Below are 26,741 nucleotides of genomic sequence, written 5' to 3' on the forward strand. Positions count from 1 at the left end.
GCTCCCTCACTTGTGGTGACCGCAAGGGTCTATTTTACTCTTCATTTATATACTGTGATGAGGCCACACATTTCATTTCAATCTGTTCCTGTCTTTCAGATATTAAAGAGGATATTTTCTGCTCATTTCCAGGTTTATATTTATAATCTGGGGTTCTACTGGAATATCTTTCCATACATGTTTGAGCCGGAATCTGATCTGAAATATGAGAGTGGACAAAGCAAACAGCACATGGAAAAGCCTTAGCAACAACCTTTAGTAAGCAAGGCTACAGAACTGACAGCTGTTTATGGGCATTTGCCAAAAAAAAAAAAAATGCTGCGAACCAAGCGTTCAGAGCAGGTTGAAGCCCTGGCTTTTGACTTTCAGGCAGCATTTCTACAAACTTTGACCATGTTTAACATAGATATCCAACATCATAACAGTATATAAATAACAGAAAACAAGAAAAGCAGAATTTTTAAGAGCTGGATGCACACATAACTTTAATCTAAATCTGAGACTCCTGTATTCAGACAATCCACGATCACTTTGTAGTCACAATTTAGTCAAGTTGTTCATCCTGTGTTTTAAAAACTAAGGGACTATAAGGTTCAATAAGGCTTCCTCCAGTTGATGAATTTTTTTGTTTTGTTTTTAATTAGGTCAAAAGTCAGTTCTCTGCCTCCAAGTGATTCAAAACGCCTCCAGACTTTTTACAGATACAAGGAAAATTCCGAGCATTCCCGCTGCCTGCACTGGCAAACGCTTCTCTGGTCTCCATTCAGTGGTATTTTAAACACTATTAGTGATGGAAGAGAAGAGGATGTAACCACTCCACATAAATGCACTTTGTACAATTAACATATACAGCATTCGTCACAACACAGCTGTGTTTAAAGGCTGGTTACATTATCATCGTCATCATATAAGAGAATGAGATGATGTAACCGCTTCTGCTTTTACCAAATATTACTGATTTATTTGGAAACCTCAGTGCAACTGAGGTGAACAACATTTAATGTTGTTTTGAGTCAAATCTGACTTCTATATAAGACAGTCAGTGAGAAATTCAGTGCGGTACAATATTTGAAGCTGCTTTCACCCCTTCATAAACAAAAACTAAAAGTGGCTAATTTTCTATTTTGAAGATCATGTTGAGCTTATATGTTATTTCTCTCCAGTTGTGCTGCTTAACTAAAGGTATCAAAATATGCAATAATTCCTACAAGTGGTGGGTGGTGGTTGCACATAGAACGTAGCCTCTCAAAATTCTTTCCCTCATCGTGGGGTTACTGTAACTGAATGAACTAAAGTCACTTTTTGAAGTACTGCTGACTGTAGCTGGCCAACTAAAAACATTTTTGACAGAGCTAAGCTAAACACAGACCACCAACAAATATTTTTCAGTGTTGAGGCATCTCTTGGAACTTTTAATGCTTTAGCATTGAAGACTGGAGCCAAAACTATACTAGAGACTCCTGAATGATTTGCTGTTTTTTGACCAGACATGTTTTTACAGCTACTGCTGCTACAACAGCTCTGTAACATGGGTCTTATCTGACAACTTGCAGTCCAGATATTGACCCAACTTCCCTTTTGCAACTTAGTGCGTGCATTTGTGTGGGTGTGTGTGAGGTGAGACCAAGTCCCCAGGAAGTGCGCCAAGCACAAAGGGCTGATTGAAGGGAGTATGAGAGAGAAAGTCAGTTCAGCTGTGAAGTCAGAGAGAGGGAGTGTGTGTGAGAGACACTCCCGCTGAGCAAATTCAAACCACAGAGAAACAGAAGATTTTCATAGTTTCAAACAACTTTATGCTGTTGGGTGTACAGCAGAGGTCTGTGAGGATTCTTAACAGAGAGGAGGAGAGAAGATTAAAGACACGCAGAGAGAGGAAAAGGAGGGTCAAGTGTCAGAATACAAACTGTGCCAAAGGAAATCTGCAGGAGGAGAAAACGAGGAGCTGACACTCATCTCTGAACACAGCTCTGGACTAAGGTGAGTGTTTTTCTGTTGCTTCTTGGCTTCTGACATGCTAATAGGATCATTCATAGCTGACTCTTATTATTTAATCAGGATAAAGATAATAATCATATGTTGCTTCAATTGTGTGAAGATGTTTATCAACAAGACTAAGGTTCTGTTCACACCTGTCATTAAAATGCGCATTGAGATCTGATCACTCAGACCACAGGCTGTATATGGCCACATTCTTTTGTGTGAAACAAGTGCGAAACAAGAAGAAGAAGCCATAACAGAGAAGGGTCTATTTACAGTCTTGCAGACTTACCCTTTACCTACGCGACACACCCACTTTACTATACATGTTACGTGACACGCCCCCTGACCCCTAACCCTAACCATCCCCCTCATCATGCCTAAATCTAACCAAGTGGGTGTGTCATGTAGTAAAGTGGGTGTGTGGAAATGATATATGTGTTCATTTGCATATGGGGTGGGGAAATGAGATCCCATCAACTAACGTAGGGGAGACCAGGGACAGTTGTAACAGTTGTAACTACTTAGAGCTGTCCACTTGTGATCAGATCACCCAAGATGCATGTTAATGCCAGGTGTGAACAGGGCCTAAGTTCATCCAAGAATTTTTGAGATATTTAAAGCACGATGGTGCTGGAGGAAAACTCAGTGGATTGCCAAAGTCAGTGGCATTTATCCTCAGGGCACAATGCACATCTGTGTGCCAATCCATCCAGTAGGTCCTGAGACATTTCACAGGATAAATGAAAAGCTGCTGGTGGTGCTAGAGGAAAAAGTCAGAGGATCACCAAAGTCATTAGAATGTATCCTCTAGGGACATTGAATGTCAAGCAAATGTCATGTCAATCCATCTAATAGCTGTGAAGATATATCACTCTGGACCACAAATGTCAACCTCATGGTGGTTCACCAAAGGATCACCAATGTCAGTAGGAGTCATCCTCTGAGGAACGTGAATACAACTCATGTCTTTTGAGGTCAAAACTAATATTTTTCACACAAAGTTGAGATTTTGTGCCAGTATTCATTATCTTTCAATTTGAGCACTTCCATGGTTTCAAATAAACCTTCGAACTATTCAAGTATTCAATATATACTTTGTATTTTTATCTTTTTGACAATATATATGGCTGACTCAGTCATTTGGACTAGAGAGGATGTGCAGGGGCATCTGCTTACTCTCAACACTGCCTACTGACACTGCTATTGCACTGATTGCATCACTTTATTTGGTAAATCCATTGTTGGCTCAGTGCAGGAATAAGTTACTGCTTGGGGTGCCAAACAAACTAATTACATAAGTCTTCTGTTCATGTATTAAATGTGTATCATAATTGAAACTTGTTTGTATTGTTGTAATATTTAAATAAAAAGGAGATTGTGCAGAACAGATCATTTGAAAAAATACTGATCACTGAACCCTCTCCTTGCACCAACTGTGCCTTAACATCTTTTGATACACTAACAATTGAAAATGTAACTGAGACCATTACCAAAATGAGTAACTCCTCTGGTTCTGTTGATATCATTCCTACCCACTTCCTTTAAGAAACCCTTGTAATAACCTATTCATCAGTGGTGGATTTATCCAACTCCTCACTTTCATCTGACACATGGAAACTCTGGAACAGGAAAGCGATATCTACTACTTATGTGTGTCCTTGTTGGCAGGTATGATCTGATCCTCTGAAGTTACGAAAACCTGAGTTAAACCCAAAGATAGATGGATAACACACTAATCTCTCTTTGATTGAGGTCATAACGTCAGGCCCTATGTGTAGTGTGTACTTTATTGTTAGTTAGTTTTATGGCCAACAAAGTAGGGTACAACATTCTTGCTGGTGGTTTTGTGTAGCATTTATTTGACTGAAGAGACTCTGTGGGGTTCAGAAGTTACTTGTTGGTTCAACAAAGGACACAGATAAACTAATCACAGTAAATGTCCTCTGCAGTTGTTATGAATGGATATTTCCTCCACAACTCTTCTCTGAAACTTGATGTGATGTGATATATTGATGTTTCAAATGGCTGTACGTAAATACATTTCCACATAATTATCTTGAATAAAGTAAAAATGTAAGCCTGTCAGGAGTTGTATGGTAGAAAAAAATATTGTTTATACACAATATTTATATTTTACAATATTTATATTATATTCAAGCCCTTGCCAAACGAGTTCACACGATGCTGATTAAGCCTATCACGACCAAATACATCTCTCTGTGTTTCACAGGATACCACAATTTTTATCTGATGTTGGGTTTGACATTCCCACACTAGCTAAATGAATGCATACTGCACATGCTCTATGGGATTCACTGGTTTTGGTAATTGAATTAATTGCATATTTTATAGGGAAGTTGCACCATCTAAATAAAATATCAATTGGCAGGGTTTACATTATTAGTGGCTAATGATGTGACCCCGTCTTGAAGACCTTGATTGTTTTAGTTTATATTACGCTAATATGGTGCATTTTCCTAAATAAAGTTGTTTTTAAATATCCACACATTTGCATAAATGTAACTAATGTACAGAAAAGCACAGCCAAAAAAGCAAAGTGATGCAATAACATATTAGTGAGAGTACAATAATATGCCATATGATGCATGAAAATAAGTGAGTCATAGCTTGTTAGTCATCGTACAATTCCTTTCACTGCTTTTATTCTGAAGGTCAGAGGTCCATATCACAAGTCTGCAAACTGCATCATGATCTTTTCATTAATAAGTAAGACAGTAACACACTTGAAATAAAGATATTTGACTTTGAAGAGCTATTATGTGAACACACGTCCTGCCGCAAGTATAAGGGCAGTGATATCTGCCGTTGGAGACCTCTTATCTATTGTTTTCATAAGCTCATTTGCGTCTGTGTGGTTTACACATTTGGTATCGCTGAAATAATATTCAAATTATTACCAGGAAATTACAATCACATCAGCATGTTACTACCGGGCTGAATAATATCTGACAACTATAGTTTCTTTATGTTTGTAATACCTGGGTGATCAAATAGCTTATATGCAATGGCTTAGACTGTAAAAAAAAGTTCATGGGATGTTTCTGACTATAAGTAGTATAAACTAGACATATTTCCTGGAGAAATATGTACTAGGCTTCCTCAAAGGTATCAACATGTTCATCTTATCTCAATATTAACTCTGCACTTGTTGATGTTGCATGTGATTGGTTGTTTGTTTCAGATGCTCATAGCTAGATTGGTAAACCCAGAGTTAACAAAGCCAGTTGATAACCAGCTTTGCAGGGTTAGGGTTAGGTAAAGTCATTTATCTAGGATGCTCAATGTTAGTGTGATAGTTGAACCTGTGATTCTGACACCATGTTCTTGAATCTGCTGCTATAACAGCCTCCAGTCTTTTGTTTCAGGCTTTTCAGCAGATGTTGGAATCTGGTTGCAGGGATTTGCTCCCATTCAGACACAAGAGCATAAGTGAAGTCCAACACGGATATTGGGTGATGAGGTCTGGCTGGTGTTGGATGGGGTTGAGGTCAGGGTTCTGTGCAGGCCAGTCAAGTTCTTCTACAGCAAACTGAGAAAAACATTTCTTTATGATATCGGCTTTGAGTGTGGAAGCAACAGGAAACCACCACATTGTCTAAAATTTCATTGTATACAGTAGTATCAAAATTTCCTTATATTGGAAGTAAGGGGCCCACACCAGGAAGACACAGACAATTATAGTTGGCACTCTGCATTCAGGTAGGGAGTGTTCTCCTGGTGTCCATCACACTGCTAGATAAGCGTGATTTATCACTTCAGAAAGTCCAGTGGCGCTGTGCTTTGTACCAGTCCAGCCAACTCTTGGCATTGTCATGGTGATACTAGGCTTGTGTGCTGCGTCACTGCCATGGAAACCTGCATCATTACGGCAAACAGTTCTTGTTTTGAATTTGCTCCCCTGAGTCAGTTTGGAACTGAAACAAAGGCAAGCGATGTTTAGACATTACATGCTACACAACTTGGCCGTCCTGTTCTGTGAGCATGTGGAGCCTTTGTAGCTGAGCTGTTGTTGGATGTTTCCACTTCACAGTAGCAGACTTTATTAGAAAGATAGCATCCTAATGACATGTTGAAAGTCACTGAGCTCTTCAGTACAATCCAATCTACTGTATATGTCAGTCAAGACAATAGCTGTGCCCCAAGATTACACACTAATTCTAAGTAAGTGTTGAGTATGTAGTGTATTCACACTGGAATAGTGACTAAATTAAGTGTAGTCAAAACAGTTGGTATGTTGACTATAAAGCCCTTGATTTTTGAGTGTGCTGTTGATATTGTCCCACAGTGCAATGCCCAAAGGAAATCGAGCTACTCACAGCTGGACAGTAAGCAGTAAATAACAATAACAATAACAATAGCAATAGCAATAATGATGCATTTTATTTATAGAGCACTTTTCAGGATACTCAAAGACACTTTACAGTTAAAATAGTAATAATGATAGCGGATGGTGCTAGAACATCTCCAAGAACACCTCATCTACTGAATTTTTGAAGAGACATTTTGCTGTGTTTGTTAGCTTTAACTAGTGGTGGCATTCCGTCGCAGTTTGCTTTTGCACAGTGCTCATATTGCATCATCTCCTGCTAATATGAAACGATGTATTATATTGATTTCTTGTATAATAACTGCAACTAAGAAATGGCAATAGAATTAGTATCAGTGTGTAGTATGGAACTGGGACTAAGCTAATGTATGGCTCCATGCTTGAGTTTACACACCTGTTAGCAATGGCCGTGGCTGAGGCAGCTAAGGATTGTCCACATACTTCCGGATATACAGTGTATGTTGAGTTCCCTTCATAATCCAAGGACCAGAGTATAACAGCCTGTAAAACATAGGCTTCTTTCAATGGTGATCTGATTGAGGTTCATCAGTGCTGATCAGTGAAAACAAGGCATCTGTAGGGACCTGCACGTACCTACAAGTTGTCAGTTGAACCCCCTGTTCTTTAACATGCTGTGTGTGTGTATATATATCCTTAGATGGAAGTCTACACTGTAACAGTGGCAACTGGTACATCCGAGTATTCAGGCACCAACAACTACATCTTTGTGACCCTGGTGGGGGAGAGAGGGGAGAGTGAGCGTACCCTGCTGGACAACCCTGGGCTGGACTTCTGTCGAGGAGCAGTAAGTGTGTCGAAGGCAGAGACATATTTGACAAATAGATTTCAACTGCTTTTACAGTTTTTCTGGACAGATCTTTTGTTTGTCCATGTTGACAATGATATCTGAAAAGAATGGGTGGAATGATATATCTCACAGTTGTGCTCCAACATTTTGAAAATTCTGAGACAGACACTGAGACAGATACAGTATGTCTACTAGAGGTGTTCCATACTTGAACGAATGAATCTTTAACACTAAATTTTGAGTCTTTTTTAGCATTGGAGATCATCTCCTCCTGCAGAGGAAGCCACATTATCTGACTTTCTGATTAAAAACCGCATAACAATCATGACGCAGTAACTCTGTTGCAGATTGATAGCTGCTGAGCTATTTATAACCTTATAAACAGTTTTTGTATAAAACTAGTTTGCACCGGTCTGAATGTAACAGTTAGAACCAGCAACACCCTGAAATTAGGTCAGACTCAACTGAAGGCAGATGCATTGTCTTTATCATCACAGCATTCAGTGATACGATTGCTAACTGCAAAAAACAAACTACGTACTCTGACAACAAATCTTGGACCTGACCTAAATTAAATATTCAAATTGCCATAGCAATTTGATGTCCAGTGGAGCATCCATTATTAATTAAATAAGTAAGTATCCCATCTGATTTGGTCATTCTAGCATTATGGGACAACTTCTATGTGAAGACCAGTGTAACGCCAGTATAGCTAGTATATGTATAGTGGAGCGGACACGATTTCAATGATAGATGCCCACAATTCACATTCCGACATTTAGCCGAACAGTATTAGAGTCCTTCTTTATGAAGGTCACTACTCCAGGAGTTGCTACCTCCAGTGAAGGAGTTCAAGTATCTGACGAAAGATTTGAGGCTAAGTGAAGGTAAGATGGAGCTGCAGTGTGCCAGATTGTTGTAGTGAAGAGTGTGCTAAGCCTAAAGGTGAAACTATTGATTTGCTGGTCAATCTATGTTCAACTCCTTGCCAATGGTCATGAACTCAACCGAAAGAATGAGATCTCAGATAAGCAGGGTGTCCAGTCTCCCACCTAGAAAGTGTGTGATTTGCCCAGTCGTCTGGAAAGAGTGAAACCACTGCTCCTTCATGTCAAAAGGAGCCAGCCAAAGTTCAGGCAACTGATAAGATGCCTCCTGTATGCCTCCCTTTAGTAGTTTTTCTGGGCTCATCTAGGAGGAGACCGGGGGATGAATAGTAGAGTCTGGATTGATGGTTGGAGAGGAGAGGAGGGCCAGAAGTTGTAAAGTTGTAAATCATACAGGGCACACAGAGACCTTTGAATGCTGTAGTGTTTGTCTATGTTTATATGTATTACTGCTGTTAATGCTTGCAATGATGATTTTTATCTTTGTCATTTCCTTCCTCCATCCCCCATCCCCCCGTTTCTATCAGGTGGATCAGTACAAGGTGAACAGCCTCTCTCCTTTAGGCTCCCTGCTACTGGTCAGACTGGAGAAACAGAAATACTGGGTGGAAGATAACTGGTTCTGCCGCTATGTCACTGTGGAACTTCCTGGTGGAGACAAAGTGCTGACTTTTCCATGTTACCGCTGGCTTATAGGAGACATAAAGCTGGAAATAAGAGAAGGAACAGGTAGGGAAGATTCTAGACATTTGGAATAAGCTGCTTATGGTCAGCTGTAAAGGTACACTCAAGGTGCTTTTGAGCAAGGCAGTCAACCCCAACTGATCCAGTACACTGCTCAGTGGCAGACTAGTTATCCTAAGCAGCTGCTCTTACACTGTGTCAAATGAAGGCATTGTGACATTCAAATTTCTCGACAGTGAAGCATCAGCCATCAGGTTCTGTTTTTTTTTGCTGGCACAAGGCTGGGCACATGCAAATCCTGTGGACTGATCATTCTTTCTGTGTTGTATTGTTTTGTCCACCTGTATCTTTTATGAAAGTACTGCAAACTGAGTGACAAAGTTTTGCAATGCTAACTTTTTAAATAATTATTTCTTTCTACAATATCTTCACATGACAACTACAGTATGGTTAAGGTAGGGGAAGATCATTATTATGAGTTAGGTAATAATGGTATAGATTTGATAATTCAAACACTTGGTATGAGAAAGGGTCAGGGTGAGGGGTTGGAGGGGACACATAGAAGACATTCCTCATGTGAGACTTGAATGTGCTACACACCCATCAATCTCCACACCCTTACTTTCTCTCCTTGTCTACTTAAAGACATATTACTTTCTGCATTAGCACTACATGTTGGCATCAGACATAAATCATGGCCTATGGAATCCACCAATATGAAGGTCATTTCTTGGTTACTGGGCTGAGATTTCGGGACTACTGAGCTTCATCATCACTGCCAATTTCCTGCTCTGTTACCCCATGTACACCTTGCATTAACATGCATCAGTATCTGGATATCCTATCTGGAGAAAGACGCCAATGCAAGCAGAACAATTTGTGGTCAGAATGTGATCTGAAAGTGATCTGACTCACACTGTGATCTGATCTCAGTCAAGTGTAAATGGAATCTGTACAGTATGACTGCATTCTTAAGCAGTCATATCTGCACAACAAGTCAAAAGGTCAACTGACTCTGCCTCCCACTGGCTTAAGCTGGCCAGCAAAAGCTACAAATAGTAGCAGTAGCAGGTCTTTCCTATCAAAAAGTGATTTAAAAGTGAATGATGTCCGCCAATGGCACTGCTTTCCTTAACCTGGGATGTGCCATGTTTGTTGACAAGTCTACCAACCTGACTAACCGATCTACATATTGAGATCTGATGACAATGTGGTCAGAATGGAGATAATGAGAACACTTATTAATACCAAATATAAATGCCAAGGCCTGTGGATCAGATGTCATTATCTAGATCAGACCAGAGAGGTCTGTATCTTCATGCACAAAGGCTGGAATGCTGGGATTGCTATGACTGCTTTCCATTTCCATTTCCATGAAATTTGTTTAAAGATATTCAGGGTTCCGCTAATGTTTCATCAATGGCCAACATCAGAGAGCATCTAAGAGGAAGACTCATGTTATAACTTTATGACTTAAAAGTAAATAAAAGAAATCTGAAATACTTTAAATTTCAAATTAAAGACAGAGGCCAATTTTATACTAAGCAACTTCACATGAAAATAAAAGCAACTACTAACCAACTAATACTTGTCAAGGTGTTGTATTTTCCACACAGAGGCAAACATGACAAAAAGTTTAAACCCTAAAGTCAACACTAATTAGCGAGTAGATTCTCTACCCACACCTCTACCCCTCCTCTCTGTAGGACCCTCCAAAACCTTGGGGCTGTGGGCATGAGACCCTGTAGGTCTGTACTATTGCTAAAGGTGGACTTTCCTGTCTCTCTCTCTGTCATGTCTCCTTAGCTAGGACACTGAGGGATGACTCCTTACCTCTGCTGTTGGCACACAGACAGACAGAGCTGCAGGACAGACAGAAGACTTACAGGTCGAATACACACACAATAAAAACACATAGACACAGCTTCACATTTGTATAGATATTTGTATGATATTGTTTGGGCGTGTCTGTCAGATGGGTGACGTGGGCTCCAGGGATTCCCAGATGCATCGATGCTAAAACAGAAGCAGATTTACCCCAAGATGTCCGCTTTGACAATGAGAAGAGGAGTGACTTTGAACATTCCCTACACTATGCGTAGGTGGTGTGCACACACACACACACACACACACACACACACACACACACACACACACACACAGTCGTGTTTCCATCACTTCAGAAGACTTAAGAGACCTAGCCACGTAACCATTATTTGTCTAACCCTAACCCCTAACCCCAACCCTAACCATACCTTAACTTTAAACCAGGTCTTCACCCTAAAATTTAATATTTAACTTTATGGGGACTTGATTTTTGTCCCAAATAAAATGGTAAAACTGATGAAAGAACATTTTTTAAGGGGATGACAGTGGAGTTCATGTATGTAACTGTATAATCACACCTATATAAACATAAATTACACATGCAACCTTCCTTATCATCAGCTTGCTGGAGTTGTCACTGAAAAAGATGGCCATCAGGTTTGGGAAGTCCTGGAATGACCTGGATGATTTTAAACGGATCTTCTGGAAGCTGAGAAGTCCCATTGCTGGTGGGTAAATACATACACAGACACACATCCGCTCTGTCAGTCTGCAAGTTTTTCTGTGCTCTTTATCGCTTGTCACTGGTTGATTTGGTGACACCTGTGGTTTCATACTACAGCAAACACACGTTGAGCAGCTGCATTGTCAGAAATACAACAGAAGAACAACGACAGATTTTTGATTAACGTTGTCAAGGCTAACATCTGTGACAAATACATTCTGTTTTCTGTGGCTTGCTCACAAAAAAAGTCACCCCATGTTTTACCAGTTGAATGTGAAGCAGCAACAGTAGGATTAGCAGTAAATTGATACAGTTCTGATACGGCTGTAGGAGAGTGAACAGTAAACAGCAAGGTTGATATTAGTGAGCTCAAATAACAAACCCCAAGATTACATGCTGCATCATTTCCTACCAATCCCTCATGTGTGAGTGCAGTTTCAATCCAGAGTGAGAATGGTGGACCCTGCTACTAACTATCAAAAATAATACATAAAGAGGTAATTGCAGAATATATATACATTTAATGGTTATTGCTGAAAAATAGTATCAAAATGAGGTCTGATTTCATGAAAATATTAAGGATTAAAACTTTAAAGCCTCGATGAGTACATTTTTTTTATGAGATTATAGCATTTTCACATTAAATTATTCTGATGGCATTTAGTTTTTATTAATAGACAAATGAGAAAATCCTAATGAGAACTGGTGCAGAACTTCTCTCTCAACCTATCTTTTTTCATTTGTCCCACAACCACTTCTGTCACTTTTCATGTAAACAACACATACAACAACATGAGGAGAGACTGTGTGAAAGTGTGCACCATTATCCTCACTTTTGCCTTTAGATGTGGTCGGATGAATTGTCATACAGCCTAGTTCATTTGCAGCACACTGAGGCCTTTAGACCTTTGCGACACCAAAACCCAGAGTTAGCTGTCTAAACCACTAAATATATTTTCTTGTGTGTTTTTGGCAAACCAATCACACCTTTTGAGTCTGCAGGATTCTTTACATTGACAGAACAAGGGGCCAAGTTAACAGTTAATTTACTATTTAATCCCTGTACTTCCTCTGTGAGGTGGTTGAGCAGCTAAAAACATTTGGCCAAAGCAGACGGGAACAGTGTTGGTTGAAAGCCATCACTACAATCAAAGACAGGGCTACACCTGCCCTACTTCCTGGGCTAGCTTCTGTTCCAAAAGCCTCTATTACACAATGAGTTTTCCCAAAGAGGGTATCTATGACCAGGCTGTCTTGAGATGTAATATGAGTCTAAGACATAGAGCTTGTATCAAATCCTCATGGGAGGTGCTGTTGTTCAGTGCTAACAAAATAACTATAATCTTTGTTAATATAACAGGCTGCCTTAACATTACTGGCATGTACAGTCTATACACATTTCTCTTAAAGACAGAAACCACTAGTGTTGATTACTCACCGAGTATGACATATGTGTTTGACTCAGAGTACTGTATGGAGCATTGGAAAGAGGACTGGTTCTTTGGATACCAGTGTCTGAATGGCTCCAACCCAAGAATGATCCAGAGGTGCAAGACGCTGCCAGGAAACTTCCCAGTCACACCAGACATGGTGCAGAGCTCCCTGCCTCCCAGGACCAACCTGAACAAAGAGCTAAAGGTGGAGAAATACTCTACATCTGTCTGTATACTCTGTGCAGGCTTTGATGGGACACCACAAATGTATCAGTTCATGGAGATCAACTTCTGAATTGTCTGTGTGATTTCTGTTTGGAAAGTGTTCATTCATCTTATACTCTCCTCCTTCCAGCAGTAGAAAGTAACTAAGTGCATTTACTCAAGTACTGTACTTTAGTGCAATCTTGAGGTACTTGTACTTTACTTGAGCATTTCCATTTGATGCTACTTTATACTTCCAGTCCACTACATTTCAAAGGGAAATATTGTACTTTCTACTCCACTACATTTATTTGACAGCTTTAATTACTTTTTCAGATGAAGATTTGACACAATGGATAATATTACAAGCTTTTAAAATACAACACATTGTTAAAGATGAAACCAGTGGTTTCCAACCTTTTTGGCTTTTGATGTCTTACAAAATGCAGTGTGTAGTCGGGGTCACATTTCACATGTCTATGAGTTGTTAACAGCTCCACCAAATAGTGATTTTTCCCTCTAAACTTCTCACATACTTTCATTTCAATAAATGTTCAAAGGATCCAATATTTCAGCAAAAATCAAAGATTAGAGAAAAAGTCAAAAAACTGAAAACAGATTTGTGTATCAGAACTTTGTTTTTTCTTCTTTCCTCTCCCATTAATCATCTCACGACCCCTCAGATTTATCTGCTGACACTTTGGAGGGGCCCGACCCCTAGGTTGGGAACCACTGAACTAAACTAGCTAACTGTATATAAAGTAGTTGAAACTAGCTCCACCTCCAGCAGCTACAACAGTAACATGCTGCTCTAACACTGATGCTTCAGTATTAATAATCTAATGATGTCATATATAATAATATATCAGTCAGAGGGACCAAACCATTTTTATTTTAAGGTCCAAAGCACACCACTGCCCAATGGTGTGCATATGTACAACGCCCACACCAGTGGTTAGGCACATGTCACTTTGCTCCTCTGTCCTATTTCCAGCGTTGCCGCCCCTGGAGAAACACATTTTTTTCCAAGCTGTTTTGCACGTCAATACAATGTTTGCCCAACTATAGACGTTAGTTTGTTGCTTGCTTTTCACTGTAGTTTCAACTATTTCACTTGTGCTTCTATACAAGGCAAAAATGTATTGGTGGCTGATCAGCTGCTTTCAAAACATGATTTCAAGGCTCAGAATAGTATTATTTTTCAAGTTATTAATCAAAAATGGACAACCACAATAGGCGACTCACTCATGGCATTTTGTTGTCCCACTTTGTACTCATAGAACTGGAGTTACATCCAGGTAACTACTATCACTTGATGAGCGACATATGATGCACTGTAGTGCGGCAGTGTGTTTTCAGCTTAATACTTTACTACATCTTGCTGCTAATACTTATGTAGGCTACTTCTATACATATGGGATTTTTCATGCAGGACTTGTACTTGTAATGGGATATTTTTACATTGCTGGATTGGTACCTTTACTGAGGTAAAGGATCTGAGTACTTCTTCCATCACTGTTTCCTTCACTGTCCTCACTTCTTCTCATTAATCGATTCCTCTCCCATCCAGGCAGGGAACATCTTCTTGTTGGACTATGCCATCGTTGATGGGATTCCCACCAACACAATCAGGGGAAAACCTCAGTACATCGCTGCTCCCCTGTGTCTGCTTTACCAACATCCAGACCAAGGACTCATACCTATTGCGATACAGGTAGATGTAAACACAGAAACTGTAATGAAATTCTGAGACTATTGCTTGACAACTTTTTATGAAAGTTTGACCATACAGAAGGAAAATCCATTTTATGAACATCTGAAAAGTCTGTCTGGCTGAACTAACTAGCAGGTTTGCTTCCGTAAATGAAAACCTGAGAATACTGAATGAAAATCTGAGAACATTTTATTAATGTCTGAAAATACTTAATGGATATTGAGAATACAAAATGAACGTCAGAATGGCTGCATAGATGACGGGTTTTTTTTTAAAATGACACACTCCCCTGGGTTGCAGATAGTGGAAGAACAGAGAAAACAAAACTGGTGACTGATATCTGAGCTTCATATGGTCTGGGAGGTTCTAGATATGGAACAGTAACAGTTTCCCCTCCTCATCTCCAGCTTGGACAGACTCCAGGCCTGGACACGCCCATGTTCCTGCCCAGAGACCCACCCCTGGCCTGGGTAATGGCTAAGTTGTGGGTACGTCACTCTGAGTTCCAGGTGTTCCAGGTGCTGTCTCACCTGCTCAGGACTCACCTGGTCATAGAGGTGTTTTGTGTGGCGACTCTTAGACAGCTGCCTGCTGTACACCCTATATATAAGGTAAACATACACACACACACACAATATTATTCATAACTGTACTTATTTACAATCTTATATTAATCATGTCTTTATTTCTACTTCTCCTACTACTACTGCTTAATGCAAACTCAACACTACCTCCATGTTGACTTGTTGTCTTGACAAACTGTATAATGTACATTTCCCCAGCACCTGTTCCATTGGTACAGCAACAGACTCATGTTGCACTCACCACTCTGCGCTCTCACTTTCTCTTTTCAACACATACTATTTTTCATTCACTCTTTATTTTAAGTCCCTTCCACTTTGCAGTTTTTTGCTTTTTTGTTGAGCTACAATCAGTCTAACACTTCCTGTTAAGATGTTTCAATTAAAAGACTTCCACCTTCTCAAAGGATGTACAGTATTCCTTGACTGGCTTTATGTGCAGAAGTGTTGAGTTCACATTGGAACATTTTCTAATCTGGCACCTCTATCAGCAGTAATCAGCAAGACAACATCATGTGTATGTGCTTTTCAAAACCTGTTACACATCATTGTTAAAAACATTGATGTTTTATGATGTGACAACGCTGTGGTTAAGGTTTAGTTGGGTTTAGGCACAAAAACCACTTGGTTAGGTTTAGGGAAAAAAACATGGTTAGGGTTAGGGTTAGGGTTAAGTGGACAATCATAGTTACAGTTTTTAAAATACTGTCCCGACTTGCAGTTGGAAACAGCAAACAAACAGCGGCCTCTTGTGGCAAAGTCCACTGTTGGATTAATGCCTCCATCCACCTCTCCTCCTCTGAATCAAGAGTAGTGCTATGATTTGAGACTCTACTTGACTATTTGCATACTGGCTTTTATTTGAGAATTTGTGCTAATTTGGTTTAATGTTACTTTATCAAGCTGTAGCCAACACAGACATGTTGTACCCTGAATCATTTTGTGTGTCTCCCTGCTGCAGCTCCTGGCTCCTCATCTGCGCTACACCCTAGAGATCAACTGTAGGGGGCGCACTCAGCTCATCTCAGCTAACGGCATCTTCAAACGGGTTTGTCAGGCTTTTCAAATTAATGTGGGCTTGATGTACTTTGCCAGAAACTGTTATAGTGACCAGGCTCTCCATTTTGCCTCTCTCTCTGAAAAGAAATGAAAAACAAGTTCTGTTGATGGGTGCGATGTTAATGGTGATGGTCATGTTTGTGTGTAGGTTGTGTCTACAGGCGGTGATGGTCTGTTGATTCTGGCTCAGAGGGAGTACAAGGAGCTGACCTACCGCTCCCTCCACCCCTGCCACGACTTCACTGACAGAGGAGTTTCCCACCTCCCAAACTATTTTTACAAGGAACATGGCCTGATGCTGTGGGACGCCATACACAGGTTGCTCATTCTAGCATGGTGCTGGGTGTGCTTTATTCTGAAAAAGACCAAAGGATTTAGGAGATTTAAAGTCACAGTGAAACAGAAATGAATGTCAGTAATGTGATAAATTTCTCAGTGAAATGGAATATGTAGGTGGGGTATAACTGCTAGAGGGATTTAAAACTTCAATTTAGAGTATTAAATTGTATGAAATAGTTTTCAGTGTGCAAACCAATATCTAGCAGATCTGGATATGTCTTTAGGGGACTAGTGAGCTAGTAAGGGTTTATGTAATGCCTCTGAAAAAGTGAATACAGAACACAGATAACGGTTTCTGTTTCTATTCACCAATAATTTGTTTGAAAGATTGAGAGAGGTCATATTCATTCCATAAATATACAGTAGCTTGGACATGAATTTCCATACTCAGTGAAAATGGCATATTATCAGTGAGAAGAGAATTGTGGCATATAAGTGCCATTTTAAGATTTAGTCGAGTGTTTTCCAACCTTTCACCAGATGGAGAGAAGAAGGGAAAATTGGTTCTGGACATAATTTGGCTATTTTCATAGAAATGAGAGTAAAGTACATTTTGTCATCAATGAGGGTTACCTAAATTTCTCTTCAACTGACCGCCAGGATACAACCACACCTGATTACACTACATCGTTTTATACAGGGCTCCTTACCTTTCCATGTAACATTTTAAAATGTGTTATACTGCGGTAACTGATAATGGAGAAAGGGTTATCAGTGAGGAATAAAAAGACGTCCAAAGTCCAAAGTGTGTGTGTCCAAAGTCAGGTGGCCAAAAGAACAGTGAAATATGTTTTTCTTGTTGTAATCATTCCTCCTGTTCATACTGACCATTAGAAGATTCCTTCATAATGCAATTACAATGTAAGTGATGGTGGACAAAATCCACAGTCCTCCTTCTGTGCAAAAATATATTTAAGAGTTTATCTGAAGCTAATATGAAGCTGATCATTGATTTTGTATTCAAGATAATGTGATTGAATTTAATTTGTACATTATTTTCTTTCAATTGTAGAAAATGAAACCACTCACCACCTTACTCTGACTGAAGTAGAGGAGAATAAATGCTTTGAAATGGAACCTGCTGACGGCTTTTCCTGTGTTCATATCCATTAAGTCAAGTCCAGTGTATTCCTACAGTTACCATCTTTTTAGTGCCAAAGTCCCTCTTTTTGTCACTATATTTCCACTGCAGCTCAACAGGGAAACACTGTCTAAGGAAACACAAAGGGAGGGAATTTGATGCTAAAAAGACTGTAAATGTGGCAGATATCCACTTGATATGACTAACTCAGTCTGCTGAAGCCTCATATAAGCTTCAGATAAACTTTTAAATGCAAATTACTCTGTGGACACTGTGGATTTTGGCCCCCATGAAAGCACATGAGAAGGGGCTCTCTTAATAGCCAGTATGAATGGATGGAATGATTACCCCTTTGAATGTTCATATGTGCAACTGACTGTTGTTTTAAGACACAATTGAACCTATCCTTTAAGAGGTACAGAGCTCCCTGAAATCCTGAGAGATAATCTATGTTTTTTGTGCATGTTGTAATCTTTTAGAACGGGTATGTAGGTACGCAGGTTTGACAAATGGTCAAAATCTGAGACAACTGGTTATAGACAGGTATGCCTTGAAAATGTTTGAATGCTGTAGAATATGTTGGTTATACCCAGATACTTTAATGAAGGAAGAGCAATCTCAGCAGTCAGTCATATTTAAAAGCCACAAAGACTCCAGGCAATTTTACAACTGGATAAAAAGAAAACTGTTGTGTGTGCGTAAAGAGATATTTAGTTTGAGGTTTTGGTGAAGGTGATGGGATGCACAGATTTAGTTCAGTTTATACAGCAAACAAAAATGGTAAACAGAGGCAGCCCTGATGGGTGCCTGGAAATGTGGAAAAGTGACTGTAATGAAGACTGTGAACACATTGGAAAAAATAACTTTTATCATATTAATAACATTTGTACCTGGCCAAATTGCTTTAGAAGTGATAATGGTCAGTGCCCAGTCTTTATTTGGCTTAGGTAGCTGTGTATTAATATCTGAATGTATATTAACCTTTATCTGAAAAACATACAATCGTAAGCTTTCCCAGTAGGTCCCCAAATGTAGCCATGTACCCTGATTCCACTTTTGTAATATAATTGGTGCATTTAGAGCCTTCACCTCCTCATCGGAGAGGGTTGGAGGATTGAGATTTTGAACTGTTTACATCAAGTTCTATCAAAAGAGATTTCAGGATAAAAAGAGTATGATAAGATCTAGTAAAGATCAGTAAAACGCATTGAGCGATGTCAGCCTCATTACAATGTGCTTTGGTCTGCATGCTCTTCTGCATTTCAGTATGTTGGGCTAAGCCAAAGTCACCAAATTCTGAAATGTTTGCATTGTACACAATAGGTTAATTTAAGGCTCAGAGTTAATTTATGGCTATTGGTTTGAGGGAATGTATTCTGTAATTTTAGGGCACCATTAAGGACAAGATGACTTTGAGTAATAACTCTAACTGTGACTCTTCCTTCAGTTTTGTCTCAGATATGGTTGGAATATTCTACCAGTCAGACCATGATGTGCAGGAAGACCTGGAGCTCCAAGCCTGGATCAGAGACATAACACAAGAAGGCTTCACAGAGCTCCCCAACTTTGGTCAGTTTCAACTGCAACACCCAACAGAGAGTGGACTAGTCCAAGTGGACTTATAATCATCCTTTAAAAAAAGGAATAGTTTATATTTGGGGAAATATTTTTATTTGCTTTCTTTTCTGGAAGTGAGTGTGTTCTCCAGAGCTGGAGTCAGGATGTGGTTAGCTTCTTAGCATAAAGACTGGAAGCAGGGAGAAAAGGCTAGCTTGGTTCTGTCCAAAGTCCAAAAAGTACACCTTCAGACACCTTTAAAGTTCACTACTCCACATTTCCTATCATGTTTGTTTAATCTATACACAAACAAAAATGAATTCTGTTTATAGGAGTGAAAGCAATCGCACACTTCATTCACCATCACACAGCCTGCAGCATTTCTCACAATAATAAAACAATAATATAATAAACCAGGGCAAACAAAGAATGGTTCTAACCCCATCTGGGTTTGAACCCTAACTATTTGTGTTTGTAGGGGAGTTATGAGTTGGAACTAGCAGGAACCGCTTCCAGTCTTTATGCTAAACTAAGCTAACCACATCATTATTGACAACCTGAAACCACTCACACACACATTACTGTCAGCAGAAGAGATGATTTACCGCTTGTGTGTGTCTTACACTCATATTTCAGGTCTGTCCAGTAAGCTCAGCACCAGAGAGGAACTCAACACTCTGCTGGCCATCGCCATTTTTACCAGTACAGCCCAGCATGCTGCTACTAACAACGGACAGGTGCGTAACACTCACACACTGCGAATTATGGTTGCAGACATGCTGAAAGCTCCCAGCTCAGTGTTGACGGTTTGAAACTCAACTGTCCACTCTTCTTACTTTCAGAACATCATGAATTAACTAGAATTTTTTAAAATTTAGGATGGAATTGGCTCATCATGAACATTCAGCACCCACCACAGGGCGTTAACCCGTTCTTTCCATGTTATTGTTTAGTTTGACTGGTGTGCCTGGGTACCCAACACACCTTGCACTATGAGACACCCCCCACCAACAGACAAGGATTCCATTACGATGGAGATGATCATGGCCACTCTTCCTGATGTCAGCCAGTCCTGCGTGCAGATGGCGATCACATGGCATCTGGGACGTGCACAACCAGATGCAGTAAGTCCATCTCTGTTTGCTTTGTAAAGCTGAGGACTCCAAAATCTGACTTTAATAAGCTGATATCACTGATAATTTACCAAATTATTGTATTTTTTAATTATTTTTTTTTTACCCCCTGTGATTTTTTATTCAAGCAGATAGTTTTGGATTTATTGTTTCCAGGTTTTCAGATATGTGTCTCATTCTGCATCCACAAAATGCAATTCAATTTTTATTTATATTGCGCCAAATTATAACAGAAGTTATCTCAGGGCACTTTTCACAGAGAGCAGGCCTAGACTGTACTCCACAAAACAATGGAGGTGAATGGACTTTCATTTGTGGTGCTGTATAGAAAAACGATGAAAAAGAAAATCAGCGATGTGTCTTTCCAAGGTCCCTCTAAATTTTAATAATCCACAGAACACAGTCTGTTTTCATACATACTATCCTTCAGTATAAAGAAGTCCCTATGAAAAATGTGAGGTCTGCATGTTATCAGTAAAATAAGTACAGACACAGAGCACAGATATAAATATTGAAGTGCACTGTGGTTGTATAAACATGCAAGTAACAATATGAACATGTTAAGAAGAAAATATGAATGAGATGAATGGCTGAGAGTGTGACTCATGGATTAACCCAGCTGGGCCCTTGAGCAAAAATGACGTGCAAAAATATGATCTTAAACACTGAGGGTATAAAAGTACATCTAGTGTTTGACTAGGGTCCTATCTACACACTTTATTAGGAACACCTAAGCAATCCACCTCAACAGCTCTGCCATAAATTCCACTTTAATTAAGCTTATACATTTTGTGTTTTTTGTTAACATTACCAGAAAGGTGATTATTCTACTTTATGTTCATTATTAGAGTGGATTATATTCAAAAGTGTTCTCCATTAACGTACATGATGTCACACACATCACATGTTACATTAGTTTTGTTTTACTGGCTTCATGTTTTCCTCTGCCTAGATTCCTTTAGGCCAATACACAGAGGAGCACTTCACTGAAGGGCAGGCCCAGGAGGTGATTGACAGGTTCAGAAAGGAGCTGAAGGAGATCGAGGGCCACATCCTGAGTCAGAATGAAGGACTGGAGCTTCAGTACCTTTTCTTGCTGCCCAGCCGCATAGAAAACAGCATCACTATATAGACATACTAACAGACTGTCCAGTACAAGCTTCACTTTTTGTTTTGTTTGTACATTAAATTATTTTTTGTTTTTCAGGAAATGGCTCGTAAATCTATTTTAACGGAGCGTCATCAAAATATACTTCATTGCATGGACAGATGATCATATATTACATTTTTTGTTCTGTATAATTACATCTGCAACTGGATGAGTGAAACTTTCAGTTTTCTTTGTGAAATTCCAGCTGACACAATATCCACACATAAAGTTCCTAACAGGCATGTCACTAGTGACCAGTTTAATGCATTGTGGATATGTGGACCTGCTTTGACAATCCTGTCTTTAACATTCCTCCTGCTGTAAAAAGTAACCATTAGTTTTGTTATTAACATTTTCCAGTTGTGGATCTCATTGCAGATTGTGCCAAATCTCTCCATCCTCTTCAGTTTGTTGTTTTTATGTAGTCTCACAAATCCTCTTCAGCCTTTTAAACTGACTGAGAGGTAAGAGTTTTTAAAGAAGGTGGATGGAAACTGATTGCAATTTTAACAGCTTTGATGTCAAGGTCATTTTTTTTGATTTTGATTTAATTATTTTTCTTCTTACTTTCTTTTACCATGTATTATAATTTCATCATTTTCCAGAGCTATCAGGAGGGAGCCTGTCCACTTTGGGATGGGTAGTGGGCATGAAATACTGTGGAAAATTTTTCTGGTTTGGTGAATTAAGGCTTCCTCTGCTATGTCATTCATATTAACACGGCTCATAACCTCTATTAGAGACTGTAAAGAGGACCTCAAAACTGCATCTATGAGTGAATGTTTTAAAGAAAGAAAGAAATATGAAAAAGTTCAAGTGCACTTGTTGGTACTTTATTTATTAGCAAAAATGTTTTGTCTATAATTAATTAGACAATGTTTCATTTATAACTCAGTGTAACCTGAATGTCCACCTGAAGCAGTTTGGTTGTGTCCACTGATAACAGCTGGACACATGGAGTGAAGTACATGTGTTGGAATCAGTACACAAGGTCAACCATCACAGGAGCCAGGCATTAGCTTGACATGTCCACCACAGCACCTTTCACTGGACTGTAAATGTAACTGAACCCTGAAACATACTTTTCTATGGAAATGCTGTAGAAATAGAATATTTATCCACAAAAAAAAAGTCATTTTTTCAATCTTAAGAAAAGCAGAGCATGCAAAAAGAGCAGCACCTGAACTGAGTGTAAGACACTCCACTAGAATGACTGATCTGCTTCAGCAGCTGCAGCACAGCTGGATCACATCTGGTGGACATTAGACAAAAGTGGACAAACTGTACAGAAACGGACGGACAGAAATTAGCTGAAAGAAATGAATAACTTGATTTAATGACTAACATTCCAAACCCAGTTGGATACTGGCAATAATCAGAATACATTCTCTTGTACATTAGGTCTGGGAAACACAAAGACAAAATAAATTACAACTTGAAATGTTTAACAAGAATAATCATTTAGACTCTGGAGAACAATGCAACAGATGAGTTTGAGTGGATATAAATTCCAATAATTTAAGCACTTATGATCAGAGGTAGATAAATGTTATATTACATGAAGGTGCAGAACATCCATCTGCTGTCACACAGCATCCAGACTCTTCCCTGTGGCTTCTGATTAACAATTTAAAACCCCAGGGCAGGTCAATGATCAAGGAACAGGTGATTGTTCGGACGCAGCCACCACTGCTGTCAGAGTACTGCTGTCAGCTCCTCAGTCCAGCAGGTGGCACTAGTGCACCAGGTACTCCTAAAGAACAAGTCAGTAACAGGAGTGCACATTACACGCTGAGGCAAAAAAACATTCTTAATTGGTTACATTTAATATTATACTGATTGTAAGAAAAATACATAGAATTGTATCATGAATGCACTACACTTATTCTGCTCTGAACTGCTGCTCATACTGTATCAGATTTAATGTTCAAAATGAGACATTTTTAGCCTCATTACTGGTAATCATGTAAAAAAAAAAACACAACAAAAAACAAGTATGTTGTTTGCTCTGTCCAAAACATTCATATTGTTTGTGTAATAATCACTGAATCTTATGGAGGAAGCAAGTGGAGCTTTACAATCATTCGTTTTAGATTTCACTGAAACTACTTTTGTAGTAGAAATAGTATCTTAATGGAGAGATATCACTACAGCTAAGATGTAGTCAGGTTCCATCCTCTTTTTTCGCCTCTGATTCACTGTCATCTGACCTATTAAGCACAGATCCCAAAAGAGGAAAATAATTTGGCCTAAAAACAGCATGTACACTCAAAAAAAGTCAAAAGGAATGAACTCACTCTCTGCTTGTTGAGCCTCATTTGGCAGCAGGAGAACGCTGCAAACAGGACATAGATACCAGCTGCTATGAAGCAGTTGTACCCCACTTTGTTGTAGAGCTCATAGATCCTCTGCGGAGGGTTCTTACTGAGGGCGCACACACACAACATCATTACAGTCTGCACAACTTCAAGTACACATCAGACACAGGCTGCTAGAGATGTCATTGAGACCCACAAAAGAACTCTTTTGCAGGTCATTGAGAGTCACAGGAGAACTGAATACCACCAACTGCATCTATACAGAAAGTCTGACCTCATCACAGCTACAGTACAGTGTTTAGGCAGAGAGCTGGAATGAAGTGTGACAGTAGAAGCCTTACTCTTCATGGATGTCTTCATCTGTCACAGGCACATCTTCAATCAGAACTGCTGAATGTGTTGTGAAGAAGATCCCTAGCATGGCCTGAGAGGCAGGAGGGAGACTTGTTACTGAAGGGCACCTCTATATAAAGTAAACAACAGATCCTAGACTAAGATTAGTAATTCAATTCAATTAAATTCAGAGTTTTGTGTGATTTTTTATAAACACATGTGAGGCTATATATCTGTATGGCGATTAGCTGATTAATTGCTTATTCTATCTACAGAAAATTAATCAGCATCTATTTTGTTAAATGAATAACAGCTTTAGTCATTTTTTAAAGCAAAAATGCAAACAACTTTGCTGGTTGCAGCTTCTTGAATGTGAGCATGTGAACCTTCTCTGTGTCATACATGATACTAAAACTGATTGTCTTGTATGTATTTTGGACTGTTGATCAGACAAAACAAGATATTTGAGGACATCACCATGAGCTATGAGAAATGATAACAGGAATTTTTTTCATTATTTTCACATTTTATTGACAAAGCGATCAATCGAGAAAATATCAGCAGATTCACTGATAATGAAAATAACCATCAGTTGCAGCCCTATATATCTATATAAACTTATATAAACAAAATTTCTTGTTTTTTTAAAAAATGAAAAAAAAATCTACAGTTATGCATAAGTTATCATTTATCACAATTAAGTTTACTAATTCTTTGGTCAACATAAAAAAAACCAAAAGTACTTTAAAAAAAAAGTTAATTTTTTGGTGAGCAGCTGGAAGCCTTTCGTTACGTCACAGGTGTTTGTTTTTTTTACGTCATTGTTTCAAAATGTACATTCTCCTGCCAGTTCCCCTTTTCCGGGTTCCTCTCCAGCTGTGCCCCCGTTTTGTTTGTTTCTCCCGGGAAAAACAAACAAAACGGGGGAATTTGCATGTCCCTCTTTATGAACTTTATTATGAATAACCGTCATACACACAGATCCACAAGTTTTGTATGTTTGTCTGACCTTACCCAACTTGCCAGATCATCTGTGAAACACACTCTACACACATACAATCCATGCACGACATACAATTTCAACATATCTGTCACCACAACCCGATTTAAGTGGCGTGTGCACAGCTGCTCTCTGTGCAGGTGGTCTTTCCTCCTGTCCTCTGTCCTCCTCCCTCTGCTGCTGATGTGATTCACTAATGCAGGTACTGCTAGTAAAGAGGAGGGCTGGTTTGTCTCAGCCAGCGGCTAAGTTTACATGAAAAAATTGCCAAATTTTAAGATGCGTAGTGTACTCAGATAAACATTTAGGCTACATACAGACAGCTTTCGTTTTATTAGCTTGGCGATGGATGGGACACTGCGGGCAGAGCAGTTGAAAATATCGCTTTTTTCATGTTTATACTTGTTGAACAGGTGGTTTGATAAAGTATTTATTGTCTTTTTACTCACGACGGTTTTGTTGCACCTACAGTAACGAGCGTAGTTGTCAACTGGAGTAGATTTCAAAGAGCTCAATGACCTCTCAAAATTAAAAACAGTCCTAAGAAGGAGACAGGGCATGCACAGTGTGTATATATATATGTACACATACACACACACACTAAATATATATACTAATACTAGCAGCATACCCCCATACTAGCAGGTATGCTGCTAGTATTCGGCTAAAATGAATGCATTCTGATTGAGCAACAATAATATTTTTGCTCCAACTGTTTTAGAGAGGCGTTTACTGAACTTTATGGAAGCTGTGGTTTATGCTGCTGTTAAATCAGGTTAAACTCATCACAGGGGAACTGTCTGTCTTCTCTGGACATGGTTTCAGAGCCTTTTTGAACTTGAATATAACTTGAATATTGACAGAAATCATATAGCCGAGAATACAGAAGAAAAGGCAGCAAAAAGTCAAACTCACCAACATGATGACCCCCCACGTGCTCAATACAATCCCACACGCGGCGAGTTTCGGTCCACAAATCAAGACGCGCATCATTAATATTAGTTGTATTAGAAAGGAAAGAGAAGCTGACTTGTTGGTCAAACTTGTGTCACTTGTTCAGTCAGATGACTCTGACTGCACACCGGAAGTTTCCGTGACGTCGAAAGGGTTACTTTTAGTTTTGAAGTTTAATTTAAAAGTTGGGGGTTTTAATTATCGACAGAAAGAACAAATATCTACTCAAGTATGCTGTTGAATTTAAATATATGGAACTATATACATTTAATTTGATAATTTAATTTAAATGAAAGGTAAATAAATACATTAGAATTTCTATTATTCTATGTAATTTATAACTGGCAATTATCGGTGTAACACAAAAACAGCGCATGGCATGACACAAAATATTTAAAATTAATTGTCTGATACAAAATCATGTGACCTAGTCTAAGATCACGTGACTTTCCTCTCAACGGTCGTGCCGCGGGTACTACTACGCTGCGTTCAGGTACTGTCGGAAATACAATCCTTAAAGGACAGGTTCATTATTTTTCAATTGTCAGGTGTCCATATCATGGATGTGTAATAAGAGCTGGACAGGGCTCAGCTTTGCAGCCAATTTTTCCCTGTAGCCACTGGCAG

The 26,741-nt window shown here is 39.2% G+C and overlaps 2 protein-coding genes across 2 annotated transcripts; one reads left to right on the forward strand and one right to left on the reverse strand.

Moving 5' to 3' along the window:
* Nucleotides 1-1,680: 1,680 nt before the first annotated feature.
* alox12 (arachidonate 12-lipoxygenase) lies at nt 1,681-22,325 on the forward strand. Its single transcript, XM_044341291.1, has 15 exons — nt 1,681-1,977; nt 6,987-7,133; nt 8,551-8,752; nt 10,514-10,595; nt 10,683-10,805; nt 11,156-11,262; nt 12,724-12,896; nt 14,466-14,609; nt 15,017-15,220; nt 16,152-16,238; nt 16,398-16,567; nt 19,117-19,238; nt 19,863-19,963; nt 20,180-20,350; nt 21,312-22,325. Exons 2-15 carry the CDS (start codon nt 6,987-6,989, stop codon nt 21,489-21,491), a joined length of 2,013 nt encoding a protein of 670 aa, XP_044197226.1. The 5' UTR covers nt 1,681-1,977; the 3' UTR covers nt 21,492-22,325.
* Nucleotides 22,326-22,815: 490 nt separating this feature from the next.
* On the reverse strand, nt 22,816-26,274 carry rnaseka (ribonuclease, RNase K a). Its single transcript, XM_044341293.1, has 4 exons — nt 26,076-26,274; nt 24,169-24,251; nt 23,807-23,933; nt 22,816-23,262 (listed from the first exon to the last, which is right to left on the reverse strand). The coding sequence occupies exons 1-4, from the start codon at nt 26,151-26,153 to the stop codon at nt 23,245-23,247; spliced, it is 306 nt and encodes a 101-aa protein (XP_044197228.1). The 5' UTR covers nt 26,154-26,274; the 3' UTR covers nt 22,816-23,244.
* Nucleotides 26,275-26,741: the final 467 nt, after the last annotated feature.

The sequence above is a fragment of the Thunnus albacares genome, chromosome 22, assembly GCF_914725855.1.
Source record: "Thunnus albacares chromosome 22, fThuAlb1.1, whole genome shotgun sequence".
In the NCBI taxonomy this organism is placed as follows: Eukaryota; Metazoa; Chordata; class Actinopteri; order Scombriformes; family Scombridae; genus Thunnus; species Thunnus albacares.

What these genes read in the sequence shown, in the direction of transcription:
- alox12 (XM_044341291.1), top strand. Translation starts at nt 6,987, where the DNA reads ATGGAAGTCTACACTGTAACAGTGGCAACTGGTACATCCGAGTATTCA. An exon ending in GACAGACAGAAGACTTACAG is followed by an intron (nt 10,596 to 10,682) that starts GTCGAATACACA and finishes CGTGTCTGTCAG; the next exon opens with ATGGGTGACGTGGGCTCCAG. An exon ending in CTGTACACCCTATATATAAG is followed by an intron (nt 15,221 to 16,151) that starts GTAAACATACAC and finishes TCCCTGCTGCAG; the next exon opens with CTCCTGGCTCCTCATCTGCG.
- rnaseka (XM_044341293.1), bottom strand. Translation starts at nt 26,153, where the DNA reads ATGATGCGCGTCTTGATTTGTGGACCGAAACTCGCCGCGTGTGGGATT. An exon ending in CGTGGGGGGTCATCATGTTG is followed by an intron (nt 24,252 to 26,075) that starts GTGAGTTTGACT and finishes CCTGCCTCTCAG; the next exon opens with GCCATGCTAGGGATCTTCTT. An exon ending in GATGAAGACATCCATGAAGA is followed by an intron (nt 23,934 to 24,168) that starts GTAAGGCTTCTA and finishes GTGCGCCCTCAG; the next exon opens with TAAGAACCCTCCGCAGAGGA.